General features: G+C 37.0%; 2 protein-coding genes and 1 pseudogene across 3 annotated transcripts; all 3 read left to right on the forward strand.

Annotated features, from left to right (window-relative positions):
• The first annotated feature begins 888 nt into the window (after positions 1–888).
• On the forward strand, positions 889–26,415 carry LOC131319536 (PLAT domain-containing protein 3-like). 2 transcript variants are annotated; one of them, XM_058349822.1, is made up of 3 exons: positions 889–916; positions 24,902–24,981; positions 25,744–26,415. In XM_058349822.1, the coding sequence occupies exons 2-3, from the start codon at positions 24,904–24,906 to the stop codon at positions 26,212–26,214; spliced, it is 549 nt and encodes a 182-aa protein (XP_058205805.1). In that variant the 5' UTR covers positions 889–916; positions 24,902–24,903; the 3' UTR covers positions 26,215–26,415. The 2 variants fall into 2 exon arrangements, with proteins under 2 accessions (XP_058205805.1, XP_058205804.1); XM_058349821.1 differs by having other exon boundaries at positions 895–916; positions 24,898–24,981.
• On the forward strand, positions 1,040–12,762 carry LOC131319538 (autophagy-related protein 3-like). The gene is made up of 2 exons (XM_058349823.1): positions 1,040–1,330; positions 12,646–12,762. Exons 1-2 carry the CDS (start codon positions 1,170–1,172, stop codon positions 12,722–12,724), a joined length of 240 nt encoding a protein of 79 aa, XP_058205806.1. The 5' UTR covers positions 1,040–1,169; the 3' UTR covers positions 12,725–12,762.
• On the forward strand, positions 14,069–22,708 carry LOC131319535 (autophagy-related protein 3-like; annotated as a pseudogene).
• Positions 26,416–27,790: the final 1,375 nt, after the last annotated feature.

The following is a 27,790-nucleotide window of genomic DNA, read 5'->3' on the forward strand; positions in this document are numbered from 1 at the left end:
CGATCGGGTTCAGGATATATAAGTCCAGGACCGATCCCGACCGGTATTAATTTTGGTTTGGTTTAGTTCGGGATGAGTTTGGGGATTTCGATCCACCCCGAAATGGGCCGTTTGGGCCCATTTCCAAAACCCAAGTTACTAACGACTGTTGGGCCATTCAGTTCGGGATCGGTTGGTTCAGTCCACATTCAGTTCGGTCTGTTCGTTCAAGATTAAAACAATTTATATAAATATATATAATACATATGGTTCGGTCCTACATCGGTTCGATTGGTTCGGTCTGCATTCGATTCGGCTCGGTTTGTATAGATTTTCACGAGACCGAATCGACCTAGGTTCGGCTCGGTTCAGTCTACCCCGAACCGCCAAAAAATGCTCCTGGACCGACCAAAGACCAAACTGTTCAATCAGTTTTTTCAGTCCGATCGGGTTCGTAACAGCCGTAATTTTAACCAATAAGGGGGAGGGTAACGTTCACAATCTTTTAAGAAAGGTAGATAAAATTGCGCTCGTTCAAGAGAAGAATACAATTTTGTTCACCCTTCTTAAAAGAGGGTGAACATTACCCTTCTTATTGCTATTGGTTGAAATGGTGTGATCCCACCATAAAGTGATGTCATACTTACCATGTAATACACTTTTTGATAAGTATGACATCACTTTGTATTGGGATCCACACCATTTCAACCAATAGAAAAAGAGTAATTATTCAGTACTTTCGATGTATACTCTATCCCCTCACATAACATGTGGGGCCTACGTATGGGTCCTGTGTGTATCCCACATGTTATGTGAGATGAGGTAGTATACATCGGGAGTATTGAATAACTTTTCATAGGAATGAGGTAATGTTCACCCTCTTAAGTGGAGAATGAACAAAATTCAACTAGAGAGAGAGAGATCTAGAGAGAGCTATGTCGGCCCATTTTGCCAAAATTTTTGAATCGTGCGCCAATTTTGCTGTGTTTCAGCTGAGAGTGAGAGAAGTGGGCCATATCCAGCCAGCACGCCAGCTCCCAAAATTAAGGCCATCTCATCAATCGTCTTCTTCCTTCCTATGAACCAGTGCACGTCAATCGAGCCCCTTTTCCAACTGCGACCTGAATTTCTAGGGTTTCTCATTCTATCTTCCCCTTATTCTTGTTCTATTCTCAATAGTATAATCGGAAATGGCTCTGTCTCAGAAGCTTCACGAAGCGTTCAAAGGGGCGGTGGAGAGGATCACGAGCCCTTGGACTGTCTCTGCATTCAAGGAGAAAGGCGTCCTCAGCGTCACCGAATTCATACTCGTTGGCAATAATCTCGTCTCCAAGTGCTCTACCTGGTCCTGGTAAAATTCACATTCCGAAGAATTTTTTTTAATTCTCTTGTTTAGCTCACGCGGATTTACAGGTTTCCTTTGTTAGGTTACTTCCTGAATTTCGGATTTGTTGAGGTTATTGACATTCTATTTCTAAAATGTTGATTATTCGAAGGTCACTACTTTGTGTTTTAGGTTATTTGTCCGTGCCACGGGTCCTGACTGGACCTGGATTCCTCTATGAGTAATTTCTCTAGAACTTAAGTGTAGTTATTGATGATGTCGAGAAAATACGCCTCCCGAATGCATAGACGCACAATAATCACTCAGTAAAAGCTGTTTCTGTGTGCAAAATAGTTCGATATTTGGCCGTGTCGGGTGCTTACATACTCAAGCTCTAGGTTGTAGTTTCTTTATGGCAGTCCCCTCAGCAGGGCCCGCCCCGGGGTAAGCCTAGGATAGGGCAACCAAAAAAAAAATTGATGATATATAATATATATAAAAGCTTTGACGAAGAAATAACATAAATGATACCTTGGGATAGTTGGTTGCTTGACGATTTCCTAGTCCTAAATTAATGGGTTGCCCCAAACGTAGGGCGGAGACCGGCGTAGCACAATATCCGGTAAATCTGGAGTCAAATCCACAGAGACAATTATGTGTGCTGATTAAAAACTCGGGTTTTACTAATTAAACTGGCTCTTAGGTAGCCACCCCTTGTCGATTGATTGAGATTTAATAAAACCTAAAAATTGATTGGTATTTTTCAAATAATAAAAAGAAGGTACAATCGTAAGGTTCATAGCACTCGCAACTGGCTCGGACTCATTTGCTCCAATCGATATTCTTTAAAAAAGTTTGATTTTAGACTGAATAAGATACCCCGTAAGATGCGAACCTTATGGTCGCCTTTTACCCATGCGCAGCGGAGAATGAGTTTTGGACCCCCATTCCCCCGTTCACATGGGCTCCGACAATGCCCAGGTTTGTCCACGGGAAGTATTTTACCGATCTAAAATTATTTTTCTTACATTTTTTTACTTCGAAATAGGAGCAAAACGCACCCGAACCAGCCATGGTGTGCTAATCACCATGTGACCCTACCCCGACGACTACTCACTGATCATTATGCATGAAAAAGAATAAACTAGGGGTGAGCAAAATAACCATGAAACCGTGAATCCAGTCCAAACCAATCCAAACCGAATAGTTTGGTTTGGTTTTTTAATGATGTGGTTAGGTCTCGGTTTAAAAAAAATAGAAACCGTGTTAAATGGTTTGGTTTATGAATTTACGCTAATGGTTCTGGTTCCAAACCAATTCGAACCGTGTGATACACACACACACACATATAGTATATAATTTGTTTAGATATACTTAATAAACTTAATTTCCTTATCTAATACTCTATTCCACCCTATTCTTTTCTTTCACTTTCAATATTAATTTCCTAAACTTCCTATTCCTACAATTTCATTACGCTAAACATACATGGTTTGGGCTTAGTAAAGTGATTTCCTACTCTTTTATCTCGGTAACTTACTTTCTAATGTATTCTATTCTTATTTAGTTGATTGATGTTAGTGAGTTTTGATGATTTTAATATATTAATTTCAATATAACTTTTAGTTTAAATTATCTTTGCAATTTTAAGTACTTAAAATAGTTTATGGTAATGATATCTCAATTTTAAACGAACCGTGGTTTAAAACCGATCCCAAACCGCCTTTGAATGGTTTGGTTTTATGAATTTTATGGATTGGTTTGGTTCTCTAAATTCATAATCCGTAAGTAGTGGTTTGGTTATTGAATTACTATAAAACCAGACCAATCCGATCCATACTCACCCCTAGAATAAACCCTAATTTGAATCATGCTTCTAATAATGGAGAAAGAAAATAAACGAGAGATCAATACTAAACAAACACAAACGAATAACTTTAATGAAGAGCAGAAATTAAAATAAGTTACCGAAGTGCAAACAATTGAACAAAACTTCAAATAACATGAAAGGAAGAAAGCTGAAAGAAAACTAAACAATAATCGAACCAAAAAATCGTGATGGCAGCCCCTGTCCGTTTGTTTCTCGTTTCGTCCTTGCGTGGGAATCCAAGAAGATATCACAGCGCCTTTTCTGTTTCGTCCGTCAGCCCCGTTCTTAGTCATTTTCCCTGTTAAAAGTGCTGCCCTAAAAAACAGTTGTGATACTTTATATGGAGTACTATTCTACAGTAGCCGACCTTTTTAATAGCCCTATTTTTTTCCTCCTGTTAATTGCTAGCCGAGAATTCCCTTTTGAAAGGCCCACCATTTAGTCAAACTATTGCTAACCAATGGGCCCACCTAGTAAACATAATTCCCAGGCCAATTCTCTTATAGCCCAACTGAGTTGCAAATCAGTACTCCATTTTGCACTTCAGAATAAATTCAAATGGTCCAAGTTTTAGCACCATTCAAAATTCCAACTTCGCACTTTTTGTATTAAACTCTCCAAATACCTACAACACAAAAATAAAGCATAAAACTTCAAATAATAATATAAATAGACGTAACAAAGATAAATTAGAGGGCGCTAATGTGAACATTTACGCACGTATCACATCCCCCAACTTACACTTTGCTAGTCCCGAGCAAAGAAAACAAAATGCAACTAAAGAAAATAAATTAAAACCAATAGTGCTTTTAAACCCCAGGAGGCCCCAGTAGGACGAATGAAATCTCGTGAGGGTTTTCGGCAGTGATCTCCCACAAAACACCATGAATCCTTTCCATATGAAACCCGAAAACCTGTAAGACAGCTCAATGATATCTCAAGCAAAGAATATGAAACCATCGTAAAAAGATAACGACATAAGCAGTTCTAGATACTATCAAGTCATAAAAATGAGTCACGGCACCTATACTTAGCGTGTGTGATCAAGGGCTTCGGTCACAAGTGAAAAATAACCAAAAGTTCTCTCCGGACCGAGTCTCGACTTCAAATCTCACCGTATCATGCACTCAACAAATGAAATCACTCGAAACAAGGTGCATATTACTCAATATGTGCGGGTAGACGTTGTGTAAATGAAAGTAAAATACTTCCGCACATAATGACACGAAAAGAATGCTCTATAAAGTGGACACATGATCTCATGAAAGGAATACCAAGTGTTGGAAACTCTCTTTATCTATCAATTCACAGCCCATTGCCCCTAGGATCAAATAGGACTACAATTCCGGTGATAACGTTAGGTAAGGGAAAACATTTCAGGGTTAGTGTAAAACATTCAAATGTTCGAGAATAGGTAACTATACTGATGTGTACCCTATTTCTTTTTTTTCTTTTCTTTTTCTTTTTTCAACTTCGCCGTATCTCTCTTCCTAACTCTTTAATACAATCCCACATTAAGAACAAGTGTTTCTCCTTTCCATAATGATTTGGTGTCTTCCTTTTTTTTCTTCTTTTTTTGCTTTTTTTTTCTCTTCTTTTTTTTTGATGTTTTTTTTATAGGGAAGATCACCAATCAATAAAACTCAATTCTCACTATATTTACTCTCTCTATCTTGAATAATTCACCTTCACATAATTACTAAGCCTTCTCAAAATACAATATAGATGGTGGAACTCAACAAGGAAAAGGGTATCATGCGAGAGGCTCAAATGGGCTCACAAGAGAAAAATGTATGAAAGAAAGAAACGAATTGGCTCAAAATAGCAAAGATGGCCTATAATCCTCTCCAATGGGTAATACAACTATGCGACTTTTCAAACGCAAGAGATAAGTATGCAATTCAAAACATTTCCAACACTTGACAACAAAAATAATGAGATCCATAACAAATTTACTCTTTTGTAACAAGAAGAGTTTATTTGACACAACTCCAAGAAAAGATAAGGCTCTAAACTTACATAGGCATAAGTCTACACTAAACTAGCCATCAAGAATAATCAAATCACAGCTCACAAGCAACCAAGGCCCAAATAAACGTGAAGTGCAAATGTACTAAAAATAAATGCCATGACAAATTCTTCGTGACAAGCTAGCAAAAAGAACTACAATGCCACCACAATATTAAAAGAATGACTATCATATCATAAACTCAATCAATCACGAGCTAATCTCAACAGCCTTCAAGTCTCATGCAAAAAATTTCCACCATTTTTTAATTTTTTTATTAACAAGATAACAAGATAAAGAACAAAGTGATCACTCCCCCCAATTTAAACTATTCAATGTCCGCATTGAAAGCATAAAAAAAATAAAGATATGATAGAAACGTAAAAGAGATGAGAGATATCACCTCGAAAAGGTGAGGCTAAGCAGAGTAAACTATAGAGAGAGGGAGATTCCCCCCAACTAGGATCGAACAACCTGCAAAATGTTAGCCTCCACAACAACAAGAAAAATAGCTAAAAGAAATAAATAATTCAAGAAATAAAATGAAAGACAAAAAATCATCCACTTTCTTCACGCGAAAGACACGGGTACTACTTTTCTCCTTGGCCAAAGACTGTGTTTCCCTATTTGTTGGAAGGACAGTATGCATAGGATTCAAAGATATCTTGAGAAGTGATGCCATCATCTAATAGGCTGTCACTCCCTCTGGGGCTGCCAGATTCCTTACCCACTACTCCGTTGGTGAAGCAATCTCCACAGAGTTTGGACATTAAAGTCAGATGGTTCAGACAGAATTCTCGCTACTAACTACGCATCTGCCGTCAGACCCAACCTCCTAAGTACTACATACATAGCTTTGACCAGGTGGCTATATGATGTAGGTCGAAACCCGCGAAGGATGAAATAGTCTCGGGAAGCCACTCACCGGGGGCAACGGAATCACTCGACGTTGCTAATCGCGGAAGACACTCACGCGACCAAGTCACACACTTGATTGTCGGAGGAATCACTCACTCTCAAGCAAGAAATACTTGCATAATATTTTCATAAACTCAAACTCTGATATTCATTTCATTAGATTACCTATTTATAGGTATTACAAATATGACTGTTCAAGACTCCTAATAAAACCTACACAATTCTCAACTAGACCTTTCAAATACTTAGACAACTATTAAAACAAAAACAAAACTTACTAGAAACACATATTTTTAGACCAGAAATTAAAAGACATTGATTAGAAACTAAAAGACACTTTAAACTAATTAAGATAACCTTTCGTTTTCCATATTAGAATTATTATGCTCCTGCATCACTATACCAGACTATTATGCTAATTTTTTTTCTTTTTCCAATTTCCCCTTTTCTTTTTCTTTTTGAATATTATTGCTTAACAAGAAATAAAAGAACAAGTATACAAATATTGCCCAAAACCCAAGTCAATGATGGGTACCCCTATCGCTAGGAGCCGGGTCCACTTCTTAGTGAAGAGAGTGGTACGCGAAAGCTACCCATTGGAACGTAGCCCAACTGCTACACAACATGGTCATCCGAATAAACATAATCGACCAACACCTCATCCGGTTCACCTACTTCCACAAATTCCAAAAACGGCTTTAGACGCTGCCCATTAACCTTGGAAATATTATTATTTTTCGGGTCACAAACATCTACTGAACCATTCGGATAAACCTTATGCACAACGTAAGGACCATCCCAACGGGACCTTAACTTACTAGGAAATAAATGAAGGCGCGAGTTATACAGCAACACTTTTTGATCAACACTAAAGGTTTTGCGCTGAATATTTCTATCATGATACGCCTTAACCTTAGCCTTATAAATACTCGCACTCTCATATGCGTCATTCCTAATTTCCTCGAGCTCACACAATTGAAGCTTCCTATGGGCACCCGCCTCAGGCAAACATGCGTTAAGCGTCTTAATGGCCCAATAGGCCTTATGCTCCATCTCAACGGGCAAGTGGCAAGCCTTACCGTAAACAAGCCAGTAGGGTGAAGCACCCAACACGGTCTTGTAAGCAGTGCAGCAGACCCACAAGGCATCGGTCAACCGAAGTGACCAATCCTTCCTATTCGGGTTTACGATCTTCTCTAGAATCCCCTTAATCTCGCGATTTGCTAGCTTAGCCTGACCGTTGGTTTGAGGGTGATAGGCAGTAGACTCATTGTGAGAGATGCTATACTTGCTCATTAATGCCCCAAAAGACCTATTGCAAAAATGTGTGCCCTGATCAGAGATAATGGCACGTGGCATGCCAAACCTTGACAAAATGTTAGTTCGCAAGAACTCTAGCACGACCTTAGAATCGCTAGTCTTAGTGGGAATTGCCTCAACCCACTTGGAAACGTAATCCACCGCCAGGAGGATGTACTCATAACCGTATGATCCCCGGCAATGGCGCCAAAAATGCTTGACGATTTCCTAGTCCTAAATTAATGGGTTGCCCCAAGCGTAGGGCGGAGACTGACGTAGCACAATATCCGGTAAATCCGGAGTCGAATCCACAGAGACAGTGATGTGTGCTAACTAAAAACTCAAGTTTTACTAATTAAACTGGCTCTTAGGTAGTCACCCCTTATCGATTGATTGAGATTTAATAAAACCTAAAAATTGAATGGTATTTTTCAAATAATAAAAAGAAGGTACAGTTGTAGGGTTCATAGCACTCGCAACTGGTCCGGACTCATTTGCTCCAATCGGTATTCTTTAAAAAAGTTTGATTTTAAACTGAAAAAGATACCTTGTAAGATGCGAACCCTTATGGTCGCCGTTTACCCATGCGCAGCGAAAAATGAGTTTTGGACCCCCATTCCCCCGTTCACATGGACTCCGACAATGTCTAGGTTCATCCACGGGAAGTATTTTACCGATCTAAAATTATTTTTCTTATATTTTTTTATTTCGAAATAGGAGCAAAACGCATCCGAACCGGCCATGGTGTGCTAATCACTCTGCGACCCTATCCCGACGACTACTCACTGATCATTATGCATGAAAAAGAATAAACCTTAATTTAAATCATGCTTCTAATACTGGAGAAAGAAAATAATTGAGATATCAATACTAAACAAACACAAACGAATAACTTAATGAAGAGCAGAAATTAAAATAAGTTACCAAAGTGTAAATAATTGAACAAAACTTCAAATAACATGAAAGAAAGAAAACTGAAAGAAAACTAAACAATAATCGAACCAAAAAATCGTGGTGGCAGCCCCTGTCCGTCTGTTTCTCGTTTCATCTGTGCGTGGGAATCCAAGAAGATATCACAACGCCTTTTTCTGTTTCGTCTGTCAGCCCCGATCTTCATTGTTTTCCCTATTAAAAGTGCTGCCCTCAAAAACAATCATGCGTGATACTTTATATGAATTCTACAGTAGCCAACCTTTTTAATAGCCCTATTTTTTTCCTCCTGTTAATTGCTAGCCGAGAATTCCCATTTGAAAGGCCCACCATTTAGTCAAACTATTGCTAACCAATGGGCCCACCTAGTAAACATAATTCCCAGGCCAATTCTCTTATAGCCAACTGAGTTGCAAATCAGTACTCCATTTTGCACTTCAGAATAAATTCAAACGGTCCAAGTTTAAGCGCCATTCAAAATTTCAATTTTGCACTTTTTGTATCAAACTCTTTAAATACCTACAACACAAAAATAAAGCATAAAACTTCAAATAATAATATAAATAGACTTAACAAAGATAAATTAGAGGGCTCTAATGTGAACATTTACGGGTCTATCACTGGTCAACAGCATGATTTTGTTGTTGATTTTTAAACTTGGTCACGCGGGTTCGAGTGTTGCGTGAAGCGTGTTTAGTTTTTGTTTCCTTAGGATACGTAGTGTTATTTGCAAAAAGGATGCTTTGTTGGTACTAGGTACATCACATGTGAGGAACCTATTCAACTAGCAACTCTTGTGCGCAACATTGGAATTTTTTTTTTTTTTTATTACCTTCTCACTGAAACTAAAGCTCTATTTGGAACCTAGAGACACTACAACAAAATACACAATTCCCGACTAAACTTTTCCGACTAAAAAATGTTTAGTCGGAAAATATAAGCCACTCACCGACCAAAGAATTTTTAGTCGATAAAATCGAAAATCAATTCCGACTAACTTAAATTTAGTCGGTAATTTTCATTTTTGCCGACTAAATTTCAATTTAGTCGTCAAATATTATTTTTTCGAATTTGATAAAATAGAAAATTAATTCCGACTAAAATAAATTTAGTCGGTAATTGGCTTGTTTGCCGACTAAACTTAAATTTAGTCGTCAAATATCATTTTTTCGAATTTAATAAAATAGAAAATTAATTCCGACTAAAATAAATTTAGTAGGTAATTTTCTTATTTGCCGACTAAATTTAAATTTAGTAGTAAAATATGATTTTTTTCGAATTTAATAAAATAGAAAAATAATTCCGACTAAACTAATTTGATCGGGAAGGCATGACACAACATGGTGTCGGTTCTCGTCAGGCACAACATGGCACGAGACATGGAAAAACCAAAAAAATTATGTTATTAAATAAACAAGGGATTTTAGATTAAAGTTTACTTTATTTCTATGTATTTTTTTGATAATCCAATAATTTATTAATCATTTCCTTTTATTTAAGTAAAATAAGCTTTTAAAATATTTTATATGATTAAGAAATTTTGAATCAAAATTCAAACATGATAATTGATAATATACCAATTACTACACATATACTAATAGAATTTATTAATATACCAATTAAAATATTTCATCGAGACATAGATTTATTAATAGAATTTTTTTTGTTATGTGCGATTAAATATATAACGATAACCCATGTACTTCATTTTTTGCACGAATGATATAATCACTCCCACATAAAAGGTAGACGGTTTTGATTTTCAAAAAACAACTCGAGTGGCCCTCAAGTGGTGCAATATAGGATTTTAACGTGTTTAGAAGCACCAAATGTGTTCTGATCACGTGGTTTCCGACGTCCAATTATCACCTATTTAGGGGAGAATGATAAATTTTATAAGATCTTAAATTGTAACGGTTTAGATCGAATATTTGAAAAAATGAGTCTGTAGCTACCTTTCAAATCTATACATCCAACTTATCTAAGTCTAAACCAATGTATTTCGCTATAGTCCAATGTACGCTAGCCACACGATTGCGACACAAGTATGACAATCCATACCGTTCATTTTGTTATTCTTGGTGTTTTAATCACTTTCGCAATTTTTCAGGTCTATCGGGTTTTGGAAGCACTTTCATCGGGATGTAGATTCATTAATAGGAAAATTTTTGTTATATGCGATCAGTATATAACGATAACCAATTTACTTCATTTTTTGTAAGCATGATATAATCACTCCCACATAAAAGGTAGACGGTTCCGATTTTCAAAAAACAGCTCGGGCGGCCCTCAAGTGATACAATTCCAGTTTTTTTTTTTTAAAAACAGCTATTATTGCCAACTAAAAACTTAGTCATTGATTGTTTTTTCCCAATTTTTTTAAAAAAAAAATCTATTATTGCCGACTAAAACAGTTAGTCGCTGATTGTTATTTCCCAGTTTTTTTTTAAAAAAAAAATCTGTTATTGCCGACTAAACAATTAGTCGCTGATGAGTGTTAACAGTCCCCAACTAAAGTTTAGTTGGTGATAGTCTGAACATTTACCAACTAAATTTTAATTTCCAGTTTAGTTGGTGATAGTCTGAACATTTACCGACTAAATTTTAATTTCCGACTAAACATGATGGTCGATAAAAAAGCAAACTTTAGCCGACTAAATATTTTTTAGTCGGCAAATACATTTGCTGACTCTCTTCCGTCGACCAAACTGCCAACTAAATAACTGCCGACTAAATTATTTAGTCGGGAAATCCTTTCGCTGACTAAAAATCTCACATTTGCCGACTAAATGGTTAGTCGGGAATGGTGAATTTTCTTGTAGTGAGAAAGAATATAAATAATTGAGAAGGAAATTAGAGAAAACTTGGACGAAAGTTGAATAAAAATTGGAAATTTTCTCAACTTTTTTTTAAGAACCAAAGAAGGGAAAGAAAATTTTAAAATTTTCTTCTTTTTTTTTTAACTTCTTTCTTCAAGTCACGGAGCCTAAAACTATAGTAACAATTTTATGTTTGTCACTAAATTTCTTTAGCTACACTTTTGTAATGATATTTTTGTGACAATAATTTTGATAATTGATTTTGACACTCCACTTTTTAATAACCACACTCCAATATTTATCTTTTAGTTGCCGAGCAAAAAAAAATATTTTTCTTTTAGTGTTCAAATATTAGAGTGTCGTTATCAATATTTGGAGTGTCAAAATCAATTCCTATAATTTTCTGTCACTAATATAGTTTAGTAACAATTTTTGCATGTCAATAGAGGTCAATTTTCTAGTAGTGTGATAAGAAGACGTTTCTTTTTCTTTTTTTAAAATCGGATCGTACAATCATAAAACACTGTAATGACAAGAACCGAGTGAGGTTTCAGGTTCTGTTTCTCTTAGCTTTTTTTGGAGCTTTATTCCATTTTTTTCGAGTTTGTTAGTCTTGTGTCAAACTTTTGTGGATTATTGGTTCGTATAGTCGAAAATTATGACTTTTACCCAAATATTATTATCTTGGATATTTCAAAAAAATATTTGGGCAAACGTATAAATTTTTACTTTTCCGATTCCTTTCGTCGCGAATCAATAATTCACAAAAGTTTGGCGCAAAACTAATAAAAGCGACTTTTTTTTAATAAGGACAAAACGCCCAAAAAGCTCAGAGAAACACCACCTCAGCTAGGAGGCTAGTAGCTTTGCTCTTCAATAATAGTTTGGTTACTTTGGTAGCTGGACTGTAGGTCATTAGGTTAGTTCGATGTTGAGGTACTTTAAAAAATGTGACTGGGATATATGTGGGGTGACTCTTAGTTGTGGTGCCCAAAGATGGCCTTAATTTTGGTAGTCTCTCGCTCGTTTGGAGCTCATTTATGATCCTGATTTTCTGCTCCATATGCTTCATCGACAAAATTGTATGAGGTGGATGCTCACAAGCTCAACAGAAAACAGTTATGAGCTTCAACAATTTTTTTTTTTTTTCAGTCAAGCGGAATTTCAAATTAGATTACGAAAGAGAGTCCACGTAAGGGTTACACATAAAGTCATTAGGTCCATATCCAGGCTATCTCTAAGAACAAATTCTCTCATTGTAATGGGCATGTCCATAACAAAAACGAGCTTCAACATTGATGCAATGCGTTCACCAACTAAAATGAGCAAAACCGTGGCTGCCGGATCGTAGACCTCAGGTCATCAAGTACTACGGATTGGTTTGAACTGATTCTTTTTGTCCTGTTTAACCACTTCACTGTATATTGATATAAAAGCAAATTGTTTGTTGAGGTTTGGTGTGCTTTCTGCCGCTTATTATTTTGTTGTTTGTGGATAGGGAATCTGGCGAGCCAAGCAAGATAAAGTCATATTTACCCTCTGGAAAACAATTTTTGATCACCAGAAATGGTAAATGATATTTTTGCTTCCCTTGTAGAGTAGCTAGATAAGTATTTCTTTATTTTCTTTTGGATCAGCAAAAGAATTTTATTAATCTCTGAAAAAAAGTAACAAAGATTAAACGGGAATGGAGGAGAAAAAGGCATCAACCAAAAACCTACATCCCAACTATGTTGGCATGTGCCTAGGCTAAAAACAATCACATGCCACCTGCTACCAAAGAAAGAAAAGAGTTGGCAAGGAGCCAACCACAACCGAAAACTATTAACCAAATGCATTATCAGGAGCATCATTGTAAACCAAAAAGGGATGAATTTGAAACCACCATATCGCCACACTCAAATGAACTTGGAATCGTTGGACAAAGGGTTGAGATATTGCACATGAGCCCACTATGGTGTGTGCTGAATGTTTGAGCCGTGCCTTCAGGCACGGGCATTCACTAGTAACTTAACAAAACAAGCTAAATTATGCACAATTTATTTTCAATCATAATAAAAATGTTCATTTTATATAGAGCTTTGAATAAAAAAAATTCTTTATATTTTTTTCAACGTTGAACTAAAATCCTGGAGCCGTCACTGATCCATACGATGAATGTTACTAACAATGAGAAACAGTAGCAAATAAGATCAGTATCTTACTTCGCTAATGCCGTGTAATTTGTTGCTAATTCGGTTTAATCAAATCATTATCTTTATCGTTAACATTCATTCCATTCTCATTGGGATAATTTTTTCTACCTTCCAAATTAAAACCAATATATTAAACCCAAAATATCTTTAATCAATCACAAACTCATTCGCAGGTCATCACACGAACGCTTCTATTAGTCCACCTAGTCTTTTTCCGTTAGCTAGTTAACGGAAAGGAGAACATTGCAACAGCCAAGATATTCCAAGGATGAAATCGACACGAAAAATTTCTCAGGGACGATTTTGCAACTTGTAGTATTTTATAAAGTCTAAATAAGTAGATAAGCCTATTTTATACCGCTATTGATATTTTATTTTTTTATATCAGAAGTTAGTGATATTTCAAGTGCCGTTGAAAGAAGCCAACTGGAATAATATTTTTGTTCCGCGAGAACGAAATAGTGATGATAATTTGTTGGACAAGTTGGTCTACAGTGACGACGAAGCATATGCTCTGTACAATAACTATGCATTACGAATATATTTTAATGATTACTTATTTGTGTTTTTTTTTAAATATGAATTTCGATCAAAATTTTATTTTTTTCTAATTACTTTCATTTGAAACGAATCAATAAATCAAAAAAAATTAATATAAAATAAATAAATTTAAAAAAAATTTAAATAATGACAAAAAAAAATAAGTTGGGTAACTTTCAATCCAATTCTATCTTTCCCTTGTTCCTGTCCTATTCTCAATAGTATAATCGGAAATGGCTCTGTCTCAGAAGTTTCACGAAGCGTTCAAAGGGACGGTGGAGAGGATCACGAGCCCTCGGACTGTCTCTGCATTCAAGGAGAAAGGCGTCCTCAGCGTCACCGAGTTCGTACTCGCCGGCGACAATCTCGTCTCCAAGTGCCCTACCTGGTCCTGGTAAAATTCACATTCCGAAGAATTTGTTAATTCCCTTGTTTAGCGTACGCGCATTTATAGGTTTCGTTTTTTAGGTTACTTCCTGAATTTCGGATTTGTAGAGGTTATTGACATTCTGTTTCTGAAATGCTGATTATTCGAAGGTTACTACATAATTGTGTTTTAAGTTATTTCTCCGTGCCACGGGTCCTGACTGGAGTTTGGACTCCTCTATGAGTAATTTCTCTAGAATTGAAGCTTAGCTATTGAAGATGTCGAGAAATTACGCCTCCCGAATACATAGACGCACAAAAATCACTCAGGAAAAGCTATTTCTGTATGCGAAATGGTTTGATAATTGGCCGTGTCGGATGCTTAAGTCCTCAGGCTCTAGGTTATAGTTTCTTCATGGGAGTCCCCTCATTGGATTCAGGTGTTGTTTTTCTTAGCTTTTTTGGAGCTTTTTGAGTTTTGTCTTTATTCCAATTTTTTTTTGCGTTTTTTTGCGTTTGTTAGTCTTATTTCAAACTTTTGTAGATTATTGGTTCGTCTCATCAAAAATTATGACTTTTACCCAAATGTTTTTATCTTGGATATTTCAAAAAATATTTGGGCAAATGTATAAATTTTTATTTTTCCGATTCCTCTCATCAAGAGTCAATAATCCACAAAAGTTTGGCGCAAAACTAATAAACACAAGTTTTTTATTTTGAATAAGGACAAAATGCTCAAAAAGCTAAGAGAAACAACACCTCAGCTAGTAGGCTAGTTGCTTTGCTCTTCATTTATAGTTTGGTAGGTGGACTGTAGGTCGTTAGGTTAGCTTGATGTTGAAGTACTTCAAAAAATGTGACGGGGATATATGGGGTGACTCTTAGTTGTGGTGCCCAAAGATGGCCTTAATTATGGTAGTCTCTTGCTCGTTTGGAGCTCATTTATGATCCTGATTTTCTGCTCCATATGCCACATCGACAAAATTGTATGAGGTGGATGCTCACAAGCTCAACAGAAAACAGTTACGAGCTTCAACATTGATGCAATCCATTGAGCAACTAAAATAAGCAACACTGTGGCTGCCAGAGCGAAGCCGCAGGCCATAAAGTACTACGGATTGCTTTGAACTGGGTCTTTTTGTCCTGTTTCTTTGTCTAAAGAACCACTTCACTGTATATTGATGTAAAAGCAAATTGTTTGTCAAGGTTTGGTGGGCTTTCTGCTGCTTATTATTTTCCTGTTTATGGATAGGGAATCAGGCGAACCAAGCAAGAGGAAGTCATATTTACCCTCTGGAAAACAATTTTTGATCACCAGAAATGGTAAATGTTATTTTTGCTTCCCTTGTAGAGTAGCTAGATAAGTATTGTCCACATTTTTGTTTCTTTTAGTTTTTTGAATTTTACCTTTCTCTCTAAGTTTTCCATCATTATAATTTATACTACATATTTTTACTTCTTAGTTTTCCATCACTAATCCATAAATACTCACTTGAATGTTTCCATTTTGGAAGAATTATCAGAGTGAAGAATGAAGCGAGGCAGACTGAGAAAGTACAATTATTATTGCCACTTGCCAGTTGCCATTATGGATTGGCAATGTGGTGAATACGAGTACGCACTTAGAATTTGCCATGCAAGTCTCAAAAGGATCAGTATTATGTTTGCTGAATTCATGTGAGGAACATCCTTAGTAAATTTAAGATAACTTCCAGTCAAACTATAGTTTAATATCTGACTGAAAGACTTGATATTGTCTCGCAAGTCTCTATGTGTTTTCTTCCGTCTTATTCTATGAGGTTACCAAGGCATTTCAGTAAAGCTGCACTATTTGATGTTAGATGCAACCAACTTCATGTGTAAAAAGACTCTGATGCTTAAATTTTATACACCTACATGGAATGGTTAAAGGAGTGATATTAATTATAGTATTTTCCTTGATCTAAGCAATATACATTGTAGAATCTTTGTTTTCATAATCTTATCCAACATGCTTCATTTTTGTGTGATTTGGCATATATTTATTTGTGACCTCATAATTTATCTGGCAAGACTGGCTCAGTTAATTTTATCTGGCCATCTTTTTCGGGGTTTGAACAGTTTGAGAAATAACTATGACTTCTATTTTAGAATCTCTAAGCTTGTCATCAACATAAGCATCTGTTTACTGATGTAGATGTTATTGTAACCATTTTCATAAAGCAATACTTTCTGTCTGCTTGGGACAGATAAATATGCAGAATGGAGGAAAATTAAAGAAAGGTGTCATTCTGCATGCAAAATGCATAACTGGCTTCAGCTCATGATTTACTCCCTCTGTCCGGTCCGCAAAACGAGGACGTAAAAATAATACAATTTTTGAAAGAAAACTCCAATTTTTTTCAACAATTCACTAGATATTGATGAGTTCTTTAAATTTATGAAAAAAATTTGAATTCTTTCTTGAAAGAAATGCATTATTTTTTTTAGTCCTCGTTTTGCGGACCGGACAAACATTTTGAGACAGAGGGAGTATATGATATTAACCCCACAATGAACATGCGGAACTGCAAAGGTATCTTATTTCATTTTGGATAAGCAACCCGTGGATTTCAATTAGATTGTCGCCATGGGTACTGTCCATGGAGACACAAATACGTATGACGGTATGTGTAATAGGCGATAGTCTTCTGTTATTGGCCTTTAGGTGTTTGCAGAACAATCTACTGATGTCATGTCCATAAACATGCATTGAAAATGTAGGAATTAAGCTTGATTTATATTTTTACTGATGCAAGTGTCCTGTTATTTTAAGTGAGCGTAAAACTTCTATTCATGATTTGATGGAAACATGGAACACCTTTTTTCAGTTCCTTGTCTGCGTAGAGCAGCATCAGTAGAAGAAGAATATGAAGTTTCTGGAGGTGAAGTTCTTGTCGATAATGAGGATAATGAAGGTTGGCTTGCAACTCATGGGGAACCAAAAGGTACGTTTGACTGTGGAAGCCTGATAATCTCCAATTACGATTGACCGGTTTTTGACATTATGCTATACGTTGATTAGGAGACACATGTGACGAGGAAGAAAACTTACCTTCCCTGGATACTTTAGAGATCAGCAAGAAAACTACCATTCAGTCAATCTCCTCACATTTTAAGGGAGAGGGGAGGAGAACATACCAGACATGGCAGAATATGAGGACCATGACAATCTTATTGAAACAGATCCTGTAAGTGATGACATTCACTTCTTTTAGAGCACTACCTATTTAAATTGGATGTGCTAATTTTTCAACGTGTTTTGTATTTACATTTTACAAACATCTGGAAATCATTAATTCACTGAATGATGTTGTCAACATGTCCTACGTGTTGACAGGATTTTTTTTTAATCATGGTAGCAAAATCCTCTCTGAGACTGAGAGAGCACTTAAAGTGTCCCTCCATGGCTCCCTTCCTCCCTCAGGCCCTCCTCGGTGGTGGAGAATAATTACTGCCACTTCCTCTAGAGCAGCTTTTTGTTTTGCTACCAATCCTGCATGGCCCTTAGTATGTTGGCTTTAGATAATTAGTAGGAGGCAGCCTTTGCCTGACCCTGGAATAAAGAGTGAAGCAATTATATACTCCGAGTCATGCAAGTAAAAATATATTTAGAACGCTTGGCTTGATTAGACTTATGATGCTTAAGTAGTCTTCAGATATTGGTACTGTATTTTGGTTTGATATCCTGGATGAGGTATTGCAATACTTATCAATCACCTGTTGCAATTTGGGAATTGTGATTTATCTCTCTTCTTAAGGCAGGCAACACTCCAGTCCACATATCTTATGGCTCATGAACCTGATGATGACAATATTCTGCGAACCCGGACATATGATGTCAGCATCACGTAAGTTTGACTATACATTGCAGTTAATGTTGATATGATCATACCCAATCAAATAGATCATGCTGGTGAAGATTGTTCACATTTTCACAATGACTAAATTTTATGCTCTAGCTGCTATTTTGACGTGTTTTTTAGCATTCCTCTCTTATCTTCCATTTCAGGTATGATAAATATTATCAAACTCCTCGTGTGTGGCTGACTGGATATGATGAGGTTGGTAACACCCTTTTTTTTTCTCTTTTGCTGCTAATCCTGGAGAAACTACTGTGGATATGGATGCTTTCTCTAAGTACATTCAACTATTCAAGTGTTCATTTAGGACTTTTTATGATTTACCAGAAAACCACAGGTGTTCTTGACTATTAAGTTTGTTGGCAGCACCGAATGCTGTGCCATTGTAAAATAAGTTGGGCTATAAACCGAAGTGTTTTGATATTAAAGATTTCATAGGCTGTTCCATAAATTCCCAATTATAGCCTATGGGAAAGTTGTGCAAGTGCAGGAATCATAGTTATTACTCAACCTTGTAATGGAGTTATGAACTAATTAGGTATTTTGTCTGCTTATCTGCTGATCACTCTTTTGGTTTTCCGTGCAGTCAAGGATGCTTTTGCAACCAGAGCTTGTCCTTGAAGATGTTAGCCAAGACCATGCACGAAAAACGGTAAAAGGATATTTGAAGTTCCCGAAGAATGATCATCAAAGCTTTTGGTGTGAATTAGTTTTACTTTTGTTTATTGAAGCTCTGTTTGTGACAAATGTTATCTTCTGTCCGTGCTACTTCCATATCATAGGAAACTTAATTTTCTATTTTTCTATGTCGTTCTGTTTCGAAGGTTGATTTGAAATTGCCTTTGCGTGAGGTACCTTTTAGTCCTGCTGGTGAAATTTCCCATCAGTCATTGGAAGAAATTAGCCTAGGTTGAAGGACCAAGTCAACCTTTTAACCTCACAAAGTAGGTTATGAACTGGTTTCCTTTTCTTTTTTTTTGGTCCATGTACTGGTTTCCTATGTGTCACCTGATAATTTAGCCATTCAGGCTGTACATAAAATCACCTTACACAGTTTTACTTCTTTCCCCCACAACCAGTGTGACCCCCCAACTTTTCATTGTCTTCCACTTTTTAATTTTTGCTTTATGTTTGGCTTTGTTTACTTAAATTCTGGACCTTTTGTTGAACTCAGGTAACCATTGAAGACCATCCTCACTTGCCTGGGAAACATGCGTCTGTTCATCCATGCCGACATGGAGCTGTGATGAAGAAAATTATTGATGTTCTTATGTCACGTGGAGTTGAGCCAGAAGTTGACAAGTAATCTTCTTTGTCATACCACACACCTGGTTCTTGGAATTACTTCCCCTATGAAAAGCCCAATTAACCTCCGTCACCGATGGTAATAAACTAGTGGGGCCGTAAGGGTGAGCGTGGTCCGGATTGGTTCGGTTTTATAGTAAACCAAAAATCAAACCAATACCTACAGATTGTGAATTTAGAGAACCAAACCAATCCATAGAATGCATAGAACCAAACCAATCCAAACCATAAAAATACGGTTCGGTTTTGGTTTTGACCATGGATCGCATGAAATTGAGATATCTATCTTCATAAACTTTTAAATTGAGTAGTGAGAGACATTAAATCAATCATTATTAGTATTAAAACTAATTCTTTTCTTATGTAAGAAATATAGTAAAGAAAGAACTATTAAGAAAGAAAATAGTGGCTAACGAAGAGTGTCTATTATTGACCAGGAAAGAAAGAGATGAATGCAATTTGCCAATTTATGTTTATTACGTTAGGTTTAGATAGAATATGAATATATTTTCATCATACAAATTTAGAGTATTAGATTAGAAAATTAATTGACTATGGCTTAGGCTAATTTTATTTGGTGTATCTAAATCGTGTATATATCAATACATATACTGATATACATATATACACACATACATATGGTTTGGATCGGATTGGGACCGGAACCGTTGACATAAATCCACAGTGCAAACCATTGAACACGGTTTATAATTTTTGAAACCGGAGCCAAACCACACTACTAAAAAACCAAACCCAACTGTCGTTTGGATCGGATTCATGGATCGACGGTTTTTTTGCTCACCTAAGCATTGTAGTCAATGCTGTGTCAAGTTAATTCCCGTATTACAATGATGATCTCTGGCACCCACTTTTTGTAGGTACCTTTTCTTATTCCTGAAATTTGTGGCCTCTGTGATTCCGACGATTGAATATGACTACACAATGGACTTTGATCTTGGCAGCTCCAGCAGATAGTAGAAGGTATGTTGCAATAACTAAAAACTAACTTCGTTTGTCCTCTACTTATTACTCCCTTGCTTGCTTTTGTCCTTCCATTAGGAAGTTATGCGTCCAAACTTATGTGGGGGCCGGGGGTAAAAGGAAACAATATTGTCTGTTTGTTTGTCTGGATATGGACATCGGATTGGACTATCTATCAAGCGGCGTTACATATCCATCATATATCACAGAGTGGATTTATAGTATCCGGGAACTGGGGGTTGCTATCATTGATCCCGGATCTATTAGTCCAATGGGATTACATGTCTTATTGGGTTATCAAAAATGCTACTCACTCGACAATCTAAACATAACACCAAACACAACCTCTCACATACACGTGGGACCCACACAACATAACCTCTCACATACACGTGGGACCCACATAGTTGTGTGTGTGGGTTCCACGTGTATGTGAGAGGTTGTGTTTGGATTGTTGTGTGTGTAGCATTGTTCTTGGGTTATATATATCACTTCAATATCAGTCCCGTCAAACAAACAGACCCTGTTAATGGTGGTAAGTTAGTGGCCGTTACAATCAGCAAGACGGTTCCCAATCGGGAAAAATAATAACAAATTAGCAAGACGGGATCTGGATTGTCCAGTTCCATCAGTTCAGCATAATGCTTCCAGTGTTGGCCTACAATCAAAAACTACTGAAGAACAAGCTTGTTTTCCTCTTTTTTTCTTGATTTTGGCACTTATAAAGTGAATTTAGTGAATGAATGCAAGTAGAAATGGATTGTAATAGTTGCCAAGTGGGGAGATTGAATTCATATGCCTCTCGGATAAATGGAAATGAAAAATTCATGTGCCTCTTGCTAATAGCGAAAGTTAATTCTTTTATCAGCACGAATTAACCCAACCCCTCTCTCTCTCTCTCTCTCTCTCTCTCTCTCTCTCTCTCTCTTTGCAGATGGAAGCTGCAAATTTGATATAAAGATAGAAGTTGCAGGTATACTCTTTAGTCTTGTCTTGACAAACAACTAATCTTGTGCATACCATCCTTATCTACGTAGAGAAACTTGTTCAGAATCTGGCTTTTAGTCTTTGTTGTTTCTCATCAACGACTCTTAAACTCCCGACTTGATTTGTAGATAGACTGCTGAACAAATTAAGTTGAATTATGGTTACTTTTGTTGTAAAATTACTGGATTCGGGGAAGTACCTATATTTATGTTTAAATTTTGGAAATTTTTATAGAAGGAAAAATAGAAAACATTGATAGCAAATGCCCCACGTCAATGTTAGAAGATATTGAGGTGAGACGGATAGGCTTTAAACTGGGGCACATCGTCGGCCTTTGATTTTTCTTTTATTTTCTTATGTAATGGAAGAATTGTAAAAAGGATATGTGAATGTTAGAAAGCAAGATGGACTTTGGCACAACGTTTTCTTAAGGGCAAGAAACTAAAAGCAAATGCAAATTCAATTTATGGGGGAGTGGCTTTTAAGGTACTATGAGTTATTTACCTAGAAGTTACCCTTATGAGCGAGAGTCCAAAAAAATTGAAGAGACATGAATGAATATTCAAAGCCACACACTCCACAATCCACATGCTTTGCAGGGGACTGGGTCTGGGGGGGGGTTGCTGTCCCTTAGGGGGCAGGTCTCGAAAAGAATGGATTCGAAACACTGGATCAAATCTACTAAAACCTACTATTGGCAAGTTATATATGTTCCGATCAGACACTTAATGATATCCGATCGGGTTGATTTTTTGCATACTTCAACTCGACGAGCTTTACGAAGAGAATGTTTTCGATCATGGAAGCAAGACCGGAGTGGGGGCCTCTCTAAAGGACAGCAGCTCCCCCAACTCCCTTTGCAGGAGGCATCATTGCAGTATTCCTCCCATCTGCCTGCTTCTTGTGCTGGGTAAGATTCATGAGAATTTAATTTGCCATTCCACAAGTGGATATGTTCCCATGTGGAAACAGATTTTTTGCAGGCACAAAGTCAATATTACCAAAGGAAGTGGATCCCTTCAGTCCATAAAAATGAACTGCACCATCCAGTTATAGCCCATTTATGGGCCCGTTCTAGACCCATTTTTGATGATCTAAACCGTTCACAATTTAGAGCTTATTGACAACATCAACCATGTCAAAAATCAAGTTGATTAAACACCGGTTGATGTAATTTCAAAGTGCATTTGTTTTGAGATAAATGGGTATTGTAATCTTGTTATGTTCCAAGACAAATGTAATCTTAAATCATATTAAAGGATATTTGATAAATGGGTATTGTAATCTTGTTATGTTCCAAGACAAATGTAATCTTAAATCATATTAAAGGATATTTGATCAACCTGATTTTTGGTGTTACTAATGTTCTCAACAACCTTTAAAATACAGACGGTTTAAATCATCAAAGTGGGTCCGGGAATGGCTCACAAATAGGCCAACTGGATGGTCAAATCCATTTTCATGGACCGCAGAGGAGCTTATTCTATAACCAAAATGAAAAGGGCAATGTCTGTACTCCACATGAATAGAGGGAGAACTAGAAAAGCATATGCAAAGCCGGATTCGGGGATCCTGCTGGGCAGGAGGGTTGGCTGGAGCTACTCACCGTTCACTCGGTGTGGTTTTGGCCCAAGAAATATGTCCCAATTTTCACTTGTCTACTGTTTGGTACCCATTTCGCATGAATGATTTATTATTTTTTTTGTGTGGCTCGGTACAGGTATTCCACTCATTATTTAATGCTCTCTTGCTCATGTACTCGGTACCAAACAGGCAAACAGGGACTAAACAAGTGAAAATAGGGACTCATTTCTTGGCCAAAACATCGCCGTTTGAACGGCCAGTAGCTCCTGCTGGCCAGCAGGGTCTCTATTGCTGTTTTTCACTTTGATGTTAATAACTGAATGGAGGGAGAAAACGTGTTTGCTTTGGTGTGATTTTCCCTCCAAAAAATGTGTTTAAAATAAGGTGAGGGGGGCCAAGTCTTTCTACCATCATCAAGAAGGGAGGGTCTAGTTATGAAAAGATTCAGATATAGAACTAAATGATTACAAGGTCTCTCAGAGAATTTTTGGTCAAAAAAAGGTCTCAGAGAACTAGAAAAGCAGTTTTCATTCTTGTGCAACGGATAAAGGAAATCTTATACACACTATAAGCTAAATGAGTTCTCATTTTGAAGAATTACGAAATAAATCACGCCTTATAATCTAAGACGACTGGAACTACCGAAATGTTCGTGATTTAAGAAATTGGACAATGTCCACTGAGGAAAAAGTCTTCAATACACAACCTTTTAAGGTGTGTACTATATGCACCTATTGTGTGGTTCATAATATTGTGTCATTTCATAAAAAATTATTTGAAGGACCGATCATTCATACGGTAACATTTTATTTCGTATCGTAAGTTTTATACTAAAAATTCATAACTTTTCATCAATATGATTCGTAACTTTTTGCAATAGATTCATAACATTTTGGAAATCATAACATTTTTGTGCATATGATACACACTCAAATTAGGAGTGTGTATTGTAACACTTCTCGTCAACTGATGGCTACTGAATTCGTCGAAAAGGAAAACATATTTTTAGAACTCCTAAAATGGGTTGGTTTTTTCAGATCATCAAATTTGAATCCATTGTGCAATTCGTTGAAGTAACAGAAGGGATGGCTGTAACAATTGCTAGTAAATAAAAGGGCAAAGTCCACTTTCACCTCATGTGGTTATTGCCATGTGCAGATACTCCTTTCATGGTTTAAAACTGACCACATAACTTACATGTGGTTTTGAAAATGTGCGGATAGACCACCTGCCGTCATTTTTTTCATCCATATTAACGGAGGTGTATCTCACATGCCTCTAGAATGTAATCTGAGTCGTTCATAATGTATTAAATAAAGAATAGAGTATCTCTGCAAAAATATCATCTCGATCAGACATCAATAACCCAGTGATCTAATTTTTAGTAAATTCAATTTTTAATTTTTAATTTCATAACAAAATCGATTCAATTTTTTGATTGACTTGAATTTTGGCATAGAAGTACTACTCGTCAAAATTTACAATATCAACGGTTTGGATTCAATTTTTAATATAGAGGATGGAGTGGTTAGATTTAAAAAAGAATAATAATCAAGGGACATGATGAGGTTATATCAGTCTTTTAATGTTATGTCCGTTAATATGGATGGAAAACATGACGGCAGAGGATCTATCCATACATTTTCAAAACCACAAGTAGGTTCTGTGGTCAATTTTAAACTATGAGAGGGGTATCCGCATATGTCAATAACACAGGGGATCAAAATAGAGTTTGCCCTAAAATAAAATCATTTTAGAAGGAAAATGAAGTACTAGTAAAATGGAAGAGGATACAAGTGTCTGCACAGAAGTGGACAGTTGAGCTATTACTGAGCCACTCCATGTGCATAAATTGAGCCATTCCCTCTCCCTCAACATACCACTCCATTATATTTATCTGTATCTAGAGAGAGAGAGATGTTGAGTAGTGGAGGGTTCTTCGCAGTGATCACGATCGCCATCTTCCTCTCTGCCGCCGCCGCCGAAGACTCTTCCGTAAGTACCAATTCATCCTCAACAACGTAACTGAGACCACTACCATCAGATCATCCATCTACTATTATAGATCACAGTGGTGTAACCAGATACACATTGTGATCTAAGAGGTGAGCCTATGAAAAAAAGGCTCAACGCAAAATTGTAAGGGTAACATGCATGGTATGGTACCATTCTGATCATCTAAAAATGCATGCTACGCTACCGTTTTGTTTCGCTTAAAAAAGTCATTTTGATCGATTAATTGTTATTGTCACGCTATTATAGACGAAAATGATAGCACGGGAATCGTCTTGTTGCTCTTCTCTTTGCACTCCGGCCATCGCGCGATGGTGCTTCAAAGATAGTGTATATATAATTATGTGATCATTGGAGGGCATTGAAACATGTAGATTCAATCGATAAGCGAGATGAAATACTATATAAAATTATGAGACGCATAGTGACTATTTTGATATTATGAGTTATAATCATGAAAATTTTCATTCAAATACGATGGTGAAAAAAAATGTCATTTCCGCATGAGAATTATTCATAGAAAACATAATTCCACTGCACACTTTTTTTTTTATAGAAAAAGACCCTACATTTTGGATATTAACGTCCAAAAAGAAATTCAAATATAAATGTGTCAAAAACCGCGGTACTACCCACCTAGAACGATTCCGAACGTATTTGTATCCCGAACGTCTTTCTTGCAAAATTTATGTTCGTTTCTTGCAAGATTGGAGTAATATATTCTGTCAACTTTGTGGTACGCAGAATGAGTGTGTCTACACATTCTACGTCCAAACCGGGTCGGGCATAAAATCCGGAACAGACTCCGCCATCAGCGTCGTCCTCAGCGATTCCCAAGGCCGGTCAGTGTGGGTCCCCAATCTCCGGTCGTGGGGCCTGATGGGCCACAGCCACGACTACTTCGAGCGCGGCAACCTGGACATATTCACCGGGCTCGGCCCGTGCGTCGGCGCGCCGCTGTGCCGCCTCAACCTCACCTCCGACGGGTCGGGGGCCCACCACGGCTGGTACTGCGATTTCGTCGAGGTCACTTCCACCGGGCCGCACAAGGACTGCAGCCAGAGCATCTTCTACGTCGATCAGTGGCTGGCCACCGATGCGCCGCCGTTTGAATTGACGGCGGTGATTGATGGGTGTGATGAGAGACTGGATGGGCCAGCGAAAGCTGGGGCTTTTGTTGTGGGCAGCAAGCCCGTTGGATCTGCTTCGGAATAGTGTGGGCCTTTCAAGAATATTTTTTTTTCCCTTTGCTGTTAGCCTTGGAAATCTTTTTCTTCTTTCTTCTTGTGAGTGTGATATTATCTTTGAGAATTTACGGAGGAGCCGTGAATAAGTTATTTACGGAGTTGCGCAATCATAACCGACAGTTTCGGCAATTTATTGTTGAGATATGTTTTTAAATTTTGACCGATAATAAATATTGGGAAATAATATTGGCAATCCAAAAATTAATGCAGTCATTCCAAAAAACAAAGGAAAATGATTTTAGAATTATACTGATTTTGGAATGCCTGCATCAATTTTTGGAGTGCCAATATCATTTCCCTAAATATTTCTGACAGTAATAGTTTCTTTTTAATCCGAACCGTCCAAAATACTTTTGAACGTGAGAGATTGAGTTCCGTAAAACTTATTCCCAAAATTCTTCCGTGAATAAGTATTTCTCGTTATCTTTATGTGCGAGTACTTTCTATGGTAGATTTTCATATTCTGCCATAGTGCAATAGGGTTCTTCCACTTTATTTTATTAATAATTCATACAGATGGTCGATACTGGAAAATTAGTTTTCTTTCTTCTGTCCCAGCCCACAATCTAAAAGAGTCGCACAGACGCCCTAGTGCATGTTTTCCCGATGCTGAGGGGATCCTTCAAGAACAGGGGATTTCCTTACATTTCTAATCAGGTAGGTATCTTGTACGGGTCGCGTCGGGTCGGGTCAGGTCTCCACTGACCAATTTCGTTCAGTTTTTGAATCAAAGCCGTCCAAAAGTGTTTTGGACAGCCCAGAATTATTTAGGTAAATTTGTATTTAAAAATATCCAAAACACCCCGAACAAATCTGGACCGTCCAAATGAAATTAATGGACGAAACTGATCGGGAAAACTTGACCAGATCCGACCCCATCTTGTACTTCTAATAACTTATTTTGTGCAGCACGCCAGCAACCATTTGGAATATAATTAGCTTTCAGATTATGATGAAATTTTGAGTAACGTCAATGATCATGAATATATAATGTACGAGTTAATGGGTGCGGATTTTGAAACCTTAGTATTTTTTCCTTTGATTAAAGAGAGATTTTCATTTTCTCATCTTTGATAGTTTAGTTCATTATTTTTACTGTTTGCTTTAATTTTAGTTCCAATAAACAAAATCAGAACTTTTGTCGACTAGGTTAGGGTTGAATCAGTTTAAGTTTATTTAGTTTTTCTATTAAAAAATCACAGGTCCCTATGAATTCGACCTTGCACTTGCATACCTATACTATCGGTACGATTCGTGCGCTTACGAGTGCATTAAATTTCACAACAATAAGAACCACATGTTTCAACAGTCTTGCATTTTTAGCCCAAATGGGATGCACAGTTTACTGTTTGGGATTTTTTTTTGAAAAATGGTTGGAATGCCCATGTTATGAATTGCTTGAGAACGTGTATTGTTTGGATGTTGTTATCGGCCTAACATGAGAGAGAGAGAGAGAGAGAGAGAGAGAGAGAGAGAGAGAGAGATGCGTCTAAAGAATTTAGGTAAGGAATATAATCGCCGGCTTCCCAAAGGAGCATCTATGG

This window comes from Rhododendron vialii, chromosome 3a (genome assembly GCF_030253575.1).
Source record: "Rhododendron vialii isolate Sample 1 chromosome 3a, ASM3025357v1".
Taxonomy (NCBI): domain Eukaryota; kingdom Viridiplantae; phylum Streptophyta; class Magnoliopsida; order Ericales; family Ericaceae; genus Rhododendron; species Rhododendron vialii.